The sequence below is a fragment of the Cryptotermes secundus genome, unplaced genomic scaffold (genome assembly GCF_002891405.2).
Source record: "Cryptotermes secundus unplaced genomic scaffold, Csec_1.0 scaffold540, whole genome shotgun sequence".
Lineage (NCBI taxonomy): Eukaryota > Metazoa > Arthropoda > Insecta > Blattodea > Kalotermitidae > Cryptotermes > Cryptotermes secundus.
Genome location: NW_019742447.1, coordinates 722,198 through 732,109, shown reverse-complemented (window position 1 = coordinate 732,109; position 9,912 = coordinate 722,198). Strand labels below are relative to the sequence as shown.

The 9,912-nt window shown below is 38.2% G+C and overlaps 1 protein-coding gene across 1 annotated transcript; it reads left to right on the top strand.

Moving 5' to 3' along the window:
• The first annotated feature begins 1,529 nt into the window (after nucleotides 1-1,529).
• LOC111873204 (UPF0430 protein CG31712) lies at nucleotides 1,530-8,559 on the top strand. Its single transcript, XM_023867719.1, has 5 exons — nucleotides 1,530-1,669; nucleotides 2,513-2,656; nucleotides 3,696-3,921; nucleotides 7,553-7,636; nucleotides 7,975-8,559. Exons 1-5 carry the CDS (start codon nucleotides 1,530-1,532, stop codon nucleotides 8,137-8,139), a joined length of 759 nt encoding a protein of 252 aa, XP_023723487.1. The 3' UTR covers nucleotides 8,140-8,559.
• Nucleotides 8,560-9,912: the final 1,353 nt, after the last annotated feature.

Below are 9,912 nucleotides of genomic sequence, written 5' to 3'. Positions count from 1 at the left end.
CAATTAGCAAAAATTGGAGCTGAACACCCGTTCACAGGACCTGAACCAGCCTGTGGCAGCTCTCTAGGAGTTGCCAAACAGGCAGTCAGGGACTGGACTAACATGAAACACAAGGAATACTGGGAATCCTTAACTGGACTCAGGCAAGCAAAGGGACTCATACGAGGACCTTCTGCTAAAAGAGCGAAGGAACTGTTGAAGCTCAACAGGAATCAGCTACGATTGGTGGTAGGACTACTTACAGGACACTGTCACCTCAAAGGACACCTGTTCAAACTGGGACTAAGTGATAGTCCCACCTGTGAGAGGTGTCAGAAGTTGAAACAGCCACACATGTCCTGTGTGAATGTGAGGCATTAGCTTATTTAAGATTACGTCACTTGGGTCAGTACTTCATGGAACCAAGTGACTATTTTGATGCCCCCACGTCCAAGATCCTGCGCTTCATCCGAAGCGTGGGGTTGCTGAGGGAATAATTAAAAAAAGGGGAAGCACAATAGACCTAAGGTCGCGGTGCAAGGGCCGAGAAGGCCTACCCCTCATATATTCTATTCTATTCTAACTATTTGTATTCGTATTATGAGAGGGGGTGGGTTTCCCCATGCACTTAAACCAGTTATTGGTCCATTGTCTGTCCCCCTTTAATTTCTACTGTCGCCATACCTTACCGGTAACGGTGCGTGCCATCAGCCCCCGTAGAGCCAACGAGGTCGGCCCTCGGTACCTTGATGCTTCCCCCATCCACCAGAGGCATTGGACACTACTTGGGCGGGAAAGGACCTGTAATTTAGCTCAGAGGTCTCCTAGAGACATGAGGTTGTTTTACGTGCCGTAAATCTACGACGCGGGGCACAAGGCTTAAAGTCCCTCCCGGAGGACTTGTTCCCTGAATTTTTCCGCCCTTCCGGCGTGGAGTCCATTTGAGTCCCGTATTATTTGCAGTGGAGTTTTTCAGACGCGCGGTCAGGCGAGACCAACGACTTCTTCGAATAGTAGCGGTTAATCCGTGAGTAGTACCATCCTAGCATGGATTACTAAATTTCTGGTTGCAGGGAAAACCGGGGAAAACTGCAAATTTCTTGTCCATCCTTTAATCGAGCTTCATAACTAATCCGTGTGTTGAAACGCGTTATAGGCTAAACTAATGGAACCCTGTCAATACCAATGGCTTCAACGGTTCGGTTGTAAAAGATGAAAGCCTTGATATTTAATATCGAAATAGACATAGATTGAGGTGATATTTTCTGTGCAAAAAATATTATGCACCAAAGTTTAAGTCAGCACTACAATTCAGTATAAATTGTGTAGTACTGAAAGACATGTCTGAATATTCTGTTTTGTGACCATCTGTGACTACTATTAATTGTGAACATTGTGAAGGTCTTTCTGACGCAGCCCAATCACGTTGTGGTCTGTTCGTTGCTGTGGTAGGCTGATGCGTTTCTCTGTTGTTTGTATGTTGGTGAAGAGATAGTGTTACTGTTACTTTATTTATTTTGCTGTGACATTTTCGTATTATTGACAATAATATGGGTAGATCCAGAACGAGAAGCAAATCCCCTAAAAGGCGACATAAAAATAAACATACACGTAAACGTTCAAAATCTCGTGACAGAAGTAGCCACAGTAAACACAGAGAAAAATCAAGAGAACGTAATGCCAAATTAAGGTGGGTTTTAATTTTCTCCCGTAGATGTATAAACTATTCAGATCTGTTTGTCGTGGTACAGGTATATTGCCATTAAGTGTACAGTCATTTGGCGTGCTTTTGTTGTACCAAACTGTTATTTACTTTGCTTCTTAAAAGAGTTCAGAAATGTGAACTTTTCGACAGTTGTACCACCATATACTGGATCAAGTTGCTTGTATCAATTAATATTTTGTTAGCCTGTACATGTAGGAAATATGGCTGTCCCTGGTTCCAGAAATTACGTCGAAGATCGAAGTAAAAAAAGTAAGAGGTCAGCAGTGTGATATTAGTTTAGGTTAGGTTTGGTCATGTTATAGCTCATGTGAAAGAAATTTGTTTCTATTGCCTTTTTCACATCATTTCTTCCGCGCCGTATTTAGTGTCTCAACTTTCAGCACAGTTCGTTCTTCTGTGGATGGTCCTGAACCTGAATCCTGAATTTTCGCGGATAGTAAATACAGCGCTTAAGTTGTATCACTCACTCATTCACCTCCATATTTAATGCAACTTAAAACGGTTCACAATCTGCCTTTAATTTAAAATAACGTTAAGAACACGTCAACTGCTACATGTTTCATCCTTACTTATCCATTTTCATGCAGTTGTTCCATTTCTTAAACCGTCGCACTGCACTAGGTCGCAAGTCAATATATTTCCATGCTATTGCATATCGTTGTTCACACTAAAATGTGTTTGTTTGAGAATAAATCTCACCGTTCTGTGTTATTTTCCTTTTACAACTCCCATGTTTCTATAATGTCAAGGCAAGAATGCTAAAATATAATATATTACATAAGTTATATAGTACTTTACTTTGTTTAGGAAACGATCACATTCCAATTCATCAAGTAGTAGTTCAGATATATCTGATGAAGCTACCAGAGCAGCAGGACATGCCAGGAAGAGGACTTACCATGACAGAAAAATGGATGAAGTTGAAAGGCTGGCAGAAATGGAAAGACAGAGGTATGACAGCATTTTCAGATATTTAAGGGACTGGTTGACATGATAATTATGTTTAAATATTTGTAACATTGCAATTATTGCAGATTTTTAAGTACTTGTGGGTAGTTTTAGATAGAGAAAAATATGCAATCCAGTGAAACTTGGAAATTTTTCCTTTACAGAACCTTATGTAAATGCTTGACTATTTTGAAAATGAAGTCTTTTGTTGTGGCTTAACAACAGAGTTGATGCCTGCTATGTTTCACTTTGGCCATTTAGAGGTCATTGTTTTATGTATATATGCATGTTTTAAAAGATGGCATAGTCATGCAAAATACCTGATATTTTTCTTATGTTTGGCATAGAGGACTGTTGTGTTGCTTAATTTTTATGAAAGAAGCAGTTTTTGCATAGTCTGTAGCTGTGAACATGGGAGTAAGAGGGTTAGCTTCATCTTTGATATGGAGCTGAAATTTATAGTTTTTTTTTATTATTGCTATTAGGGTGGGATTGAGTCCCTTGTACTGCAGCTACTTCTGGCCTATTGTACCAGCCCCAGATGACAGGTGAGGGTGATTGTGGAGCAGTTGGTGGAATGAAGATTGGCAGGGGAAACCGAAGTACTCGGAGAAAACCTGCCCCAGCACCACTTTGTCCACCACAAATCCCACTTGACCAGACCTGGGATCAAACCCGGGTCACCGCAGTGGAAAGCCAGCAACTAACCGCTTGAGCTATGGTGCCGCCTAAATTTATAGTTACTCTATTTTCTTAGTGCTAGAAGTGTGAGTACTTGTCTGTTTAATTCTTCCTATGCTATCCTTGAATGTTTTGTGATACTCACAGCATCAAACTTTTGCTTTAGCAATTTCAGTTAATTTGCTTAGTATAAATGTTACAAAGATTTCTTTGTAAACTCTTTTCTAACAAGGATTACTAGATCATATGTTATTATGTGTTACACACACTTGTTCCTTTTTGTGTTATGTTTTTGTGTCTTGTTTTTATGTATTGTAATATGTCTGAATTAACTCAGTTAATTGTACTGTTTTATTCACAGAAGGCAGAGAGAGTTGGAACAGAAAATGGTAGAAGAAGAAACGGCAAAAAGAATAGAAGAGCTGGTAAAAAAGAGAGTAGAAGAGGAATTAGAAAAGCGGAAGGAGGAAATTGAGGCTGAAGTTCTTAGAAGGGTTGAAGAAGCCAAAAAAATTATGGAGAGACAAATGATGGAGGAAATGGAGAGGAGAAGAGAGCAACAGTTAGAAGAGGAGAAAAAGCGAGAGGTAAGGCAGAAGGGTAATTCTGTTAGGGTTGAGTTGTGGGTGGGTGGAGCAATGTGTGATGGGCTGATATCAGTTTCATGGGAAGACATTCAAAATTGTATGTTTTGAAACTACAGTTTGCTGTTCCATTGCTGTTTAGCTGAATTATTCCCATGAAACTGATTATAGACATGCATCAACAAAGTTAAAAAATTATATGTTCTCCCTAACTTGAACATGAAGAAATAAGACGATATGAACTGAACATTCTGCACATTTCTATTGAAATATGTGTTCATTAGAGTTGTACGGTGTAATCACATCTTTCTCTCTGTCTCTCTCTCTATATGTATATGTATATGAAACATATATGTTACATGGACATATTGTAATATATGAAATTGATTTTTAAACATTTGGTTCTTATAGCAATTTTGTCTGAAATTGTTTACATCTGTATTACTTTCTTTCAACAGTGATACTCATAGAGCATGGCAATGTTGGTGACAAAATTAGGTTATCAGATGAATTTGTGTAATGGATGTATTCATCAAAACATCATGTGAAAGAACTGACATTTCATATAGTCTTAGTGATACATGTATTAATAGGACTATACATGTTGTGAAAATTATGATATTCACATCAGTGAATAATTGTTTTGGCCCTAAAAATAATATAAGCCAAAATACCATCATATTTATGTACCATTATCCTGTGCATCTCCTTCAGTTATTTTCAGACAATTTCATTTTAAATTGATAAAAATATTCCAGATATCATTCTTGTGAGCTTTATTCTTTTTCCCCCCTTATTTGTTAGAACCACCTAGCAATTACTTCTCCCTTAGCCTTGTCAAAACATGTTTAATGAACTGGGGCTGCTAACAAACATTTTTTTCGGGGGTCCAGAGACTGTCAGTCTCAAAGTAAGGTTCATCATCTGTAGAAAGAAGACTGCATCGTTAGTACTAAAGAATGCATTTGAGGCTGAGTTTACAGTTTGCGGAGGAAGAGGTCTTGGCTCCGCCACTACAAGGTATTATCCACCATTTTTTATACTTTCAATGTCAATTTTTATCTTTGTTTTTTTACCAAGAATTATTTGCAGGGTTGCCACTTAGATCTCTCATCTAGTACACATGTGCTGACATCATTTGGTAAGTAAGTGCCAGACTATGACACTTCACTTCTAATCCGATTGGTGTGCACTATAAATTGTAGGAGCTTATGCCCTACCATAGCCTACATTTTTATACAGCAGATGAAGTGGCAGCCTGGCAACATGTATGTACGTGTAGTTACTTTGTGAGGTTGTTATGCCATCTTGAATAGCTTTAATCATCGACATATTTGCAGCATGTGTTCCTTCCAATTGTAAGAATTGTGGGCACCATTTGCTCCACATCTTGTATTGATCCATTTATCAGAATTTTAGATACAAAATTGAGATGTTCATATTCTCAAGTGTTGTCTTGGTTAGTGCATATAAGTATTTTGTATACTTCCTGCAAAACATTATTCCATGTTTTAAGTTTTTGGTGCTTTAATTTATTGCTGCTGTTGATAATCAGTCATATGGGGCATAGCTCATGCTGGATGGAAGTACGCTCACTCTTTCATTAGTGATGTGTTTGAACTTACAATAAAGGTATGGTGATAATGTAATCTGATTTGCTATCTGGCATACAGTGAAAATTTTAAAATCAAATTTTGTATGTAGTATGTTGACTGTCATCAGTTAGGATTTTGGTGAGCTTCCTCTTATTTTTGATAAGGTTGTCCAGTTTTTTGGGTAATCAAGTACAGTAACACTTGGTTATAGCAACATCGGTTTCTGTGACACCTTGTCTATTGCATCAAATATTCAATGGTACGAACTAATTCCTCATAAAGCAACTGTTTTTATACCTTGCTTAGTACGACATGCACAAATGCATCAACCTCGTATGTAACATCATTTTAATTCCTGAATTTCTCTGATATCGTGGGAAAGTTCGATGTATCTGCCCACCCTCACTTTCTCTACTTGCTGACGTGACTGTCCTGGAAGAATACGACCGCGGGCTGCAAGAGGAGCGTGGGTTTTATGCGAAAACAAGGGTGTGGGGTGGGACTGCGTGAATAGTGCAAGAGGACGCGGCAGGTTGTTAACTGCATTCCTTTCCTAGAATCTCGCGTAACAGGACCTCACATTGTCTACTTACCCTATAGTGTTCCTGCCTAAACCCAGAGAAGTGCAGTAGCGAAAATATGGCAATGAAAAGGAAAGTTTTAAGCATTGAAGAGAAAGTTAAAGTGATTCGTGAAATATTGTGTGTATTGTCAGTGAAAAGCGCTGTAATATGTCTTTGATATTACACATTTGGGCAATTCCACGTTAATGTTACGTTAGTCTGTACTTAACTACGTATTTCACTAAAAAATGCAACATTTTAACTCGGTTTTTGGTAGATTTTTACGTGACTAACATAAGGCTACTGTGGAAGTGCCCATTTCGGTTACAACGACATTCGTTTATAACGACACTATTTTTAGGTCCCTTTGATGATGTTATAACCAAGTTCTACTGTAGTTATATTTTATATAGTGAGCCTCTTATTATGGTGGAGGCATGCTGTAGCATAGTTGGTTGAGGCACTATGCTACAAGCCAGAAGGTTGTGGGGTTTGATTCCTGATGAGGTCATTGGATTTTTCAGTTAACCTAATCCTTCCGGCTGCACTATGGCCCTGGGGTCAACGCAGCCTCTAACAGAAATGAGTACCAGGAATCTTACTGAGGGGTAAAGGAAAGCTGGAGCATAGGGTTGACAACCTCACTGCCATCTGTGAGACAGTTGTCTAGAAAATGTGGGAGCCTCGACTTCTCACAAGCCTATGGGCCTCCATGGTCTGTTACAGGGATGGCGTTACCTGTATCTCAGCACAATTTATAGTCTGTGCACAGTACACAGTGGGGAAAAAAATGGGAAAGATTAATAGTATATTGATATGGTGGCAGGAACGTATGGTCCATCCAGACATTGGAAGGGACACTTTTAGTATACTGAGCCTGTTAACGAAATCTGACTTAACAATACCATTATGCCTCTGTTTATCATTTTGTTCCTGAATGGAGGGAAGAAGATTTTGTGTGCTTGTGGTCTGAGTGCTTGCACTGGGTCGTGGTGAAGAATCTTGGCTCAATAGGCAGCATTGAAGTAACATTTACACTGTATTCATTCATTCATCAGTAATCTGTCAAATGACAGGTCCACAGTTTCTTCCAAAACAGTTCCTCCACTTAATGCGATCTCAAACTTTCTCCTTCAAATGAGAATATCCTCTTCTGTCCCCAAGGTCATCCAACATCTTACGTCTACACTGTATGCCATCTCACTAACGAGTCTGCTGGTAAGGGATCTATAGAATGTCAGTTTCTACTTCATCCTCATCAGAACAATATTTATCGTCTGTTTTGATTAACAGAATTAGTGTAAATGATGCTTCAAAGAAGAGTTATTACATTTGATCTTTTTCCCCAGACTGTGGTAATTGTGACGTACCAACATGCGTTTTATCCTCGACTTATGCTGGAATCAGCTGGTGCTTGTAGTGCATGAATAAAACCGTTTGTTTGCCTTTTATTAACATGGTTACTTATTTTTGTAGGAAGAAGAAAGAAAGAAACGAGAAGAACTCGAGCAGATCATGGCAGAAAACAACAGAAAAATTGAAGAAGCCCAGAAAAAGCTGGTAATTATGTCAACCCTTCATTTGAATTTCTTGTTACCAGTTTTTTTTTTTCATCATATGTATTACACACTCCAGTTTAAACTCGTCTTGTCTCACATCTGTTTCCCTTCCTCCTTACCCTTTGAAAAGGGGGTTTTCAGTCACTCTAAAGAAAGAATGAACATGAAATTAATCTTTGACATGGTCATCACAGATATATAATTCATTACCACACGACATAATTTTACCTGTTACTCTCATTGTACCATTGTGTCTCAAATGAGTATTTGTTAAAAATATACTAGCACATTAATTGTAAGTAGTATCAACAAGGAATTTATGACTTTTGTTTTATGAAGGCGGAAGAAAGATTGGCAATGGTGGAAGAGCAGAGAAAGATGGAAGAAGAGAGGCAGAGGCTGAGAAAAGAGCAGGAGAAACGAGTTAAAGAAGAACAGAAAAAGATTCTTGGAAAGAATAACTCTCGACCAAAATTATCCTTTTCACTGAAACCTGTAACGTGAACATGTGCAAAGTGAGCTGATACTTGTGTTCCAGTAATTATATCAGTCAAAGTTAATCATATGTACGCTATAACTTTGTCTGAATTAGGAGTATGAACATGCATAATAATATTGATTTAATTAGTTAATTTTGAAGGAAAGAGAGTGGAACCAGTTCTTAATAGTGTAGCAGTGGCATAGCAATAAATGCAGACTATGAACACTTGGAATGTGCTTGTTTGCAGGTCTATTCCAAGTGGTTGTGGGAAAGCATTTGAACCAGACATAACATCAAATTGATACCATGGGAATTGTGTCAAGTGTTAAGTGTCATTTCTGGTCCACTTTGCTGTTCTTTAAATTTCTGTATGAGTTGTTTGTAACTGCTGTTCTCAGCTGAGTGTATGACATTTACGAATGATATTTGAATATGTTTTTCAATAGGCTGGTTTTCTTTTAGTTGATGTCTTACATATGAGCACACAATATTTAGGAAATAGATTAGGCCAGATCTGACTATGCTCAAATTTTGAACGTTTATGAGCCTTGTAATTCAAAGTCTGCTATATTTATTATACCCCTGGAATTTGCTGAATGCAGGAAGGTTTAGTGGCATCTGTCAAGAGAATACCAAGTACATTAAATACACGTTGATTTATGTTTAAGAATACATGTACTACAAATAGGTAGAACAAGATGTTTGCCATTAATTGCTTATTCAGAACCAGTATTTTCATCTTTACTCTCAATGTCTTTGTAAAATAGATGCTGCTTTCCTAATCTGCTATATTACAGTTATGTGATAATTTACGCTACTTCTGACCTATTCAAATATGTTTTTTTCCTAAGTTTGGCAGATGTTTTGAAGAGTTGCCATACAGTTCATCAATCTGAGCATGCCTACTAAGCTTGATACTGATGGCTTTGTTGCATGTAGTCTTTCTATACATAACCTTCATGCAGAGATGCTTGAGTGTGGAACTTGATGCTGTTTATTATCGCTTGTCTTATCCATGCTCCAAAGACTAGTGTGTCTGTGAAGGTCTGGTAATTTACTGAAAACAGCAGAGGCTGGTAATAATGTATGAGGTAACCCCATTTCTTTCTCTCTTTCTTTCCTTCTTTTTTCTCTGTTTCTTTCAGTTATTCCTGTATTACAGAAGACTTGATACATGTATCATAGAGCTATGTGTGCGTGTAATACAATTTAGAGACTATTTGAGGTAGATAGGTGTTTAGAAACTGTATGCTGGTATTTATGCCACGTATACAGATCGTAGTTTACATATAGTTGTCATATAATTATAACACAGAAAATCTGGATTTATCGAAATTAATGGAAGTATGAAGAAGTAGGCTGGGTATGGAGTTGTTGGTGATACATCAGATTTTGCATGGAAAATTGGGGAAGAGATGCTGTTAGTTTTTTTTAGAAATATGTAGGTAAGTCAATAAGTAAGTTACACATGGATATAGATCTTAAACAAATAAGAGTTCTGATTTGAAAAATGTTTTTATTTCTCAACGTAATCTCCCTGTACATCGAGGCACTTGTCCCATCGTTTCACTTGGCCCTGAAAACCAGCAGCATAAAATTCTTTGGGCTGCTGTCGGAACCAGGCGTGTTCACACGGCATGGCATACCTCATAATGCATGACAGGTTGCATCCTTCCGTTGAATGGCCTTACGAAGTTTCCTGAGGATGTTGCAGTAGGAGTCGGCATTTATGGTTTGTCCTTGAGGCTGGAATGCAGTGAGCAGTGTGCCTTCATGATCCCAGAAAGCTGTGAGCA

Bases quoted from the DNA above. Each gene is read 5' to 3' on its own strand.
- LOC111873204 (XM_023867719.1), top strand. From the start codon at position 1,530: ATGGGTAGATCCAGAACGAGAAGCAAATCCCCTAAAAGGCGACATAAA. The intron at 1,670-2,512 runs GTGGGTTTTAAT...TACTTTGTTTAG, and splicing joins GAACGTAATGCCAAATTAAG to GAAACGATCACATTCCAATT. The intron at 2,657-3,695 runs GTATGACAGCAT...TTTTATTCACAG, and splicing joins GCAGAAATGGAAAGACAGAG to AAGGCAGAGAGAGTTGGAAC.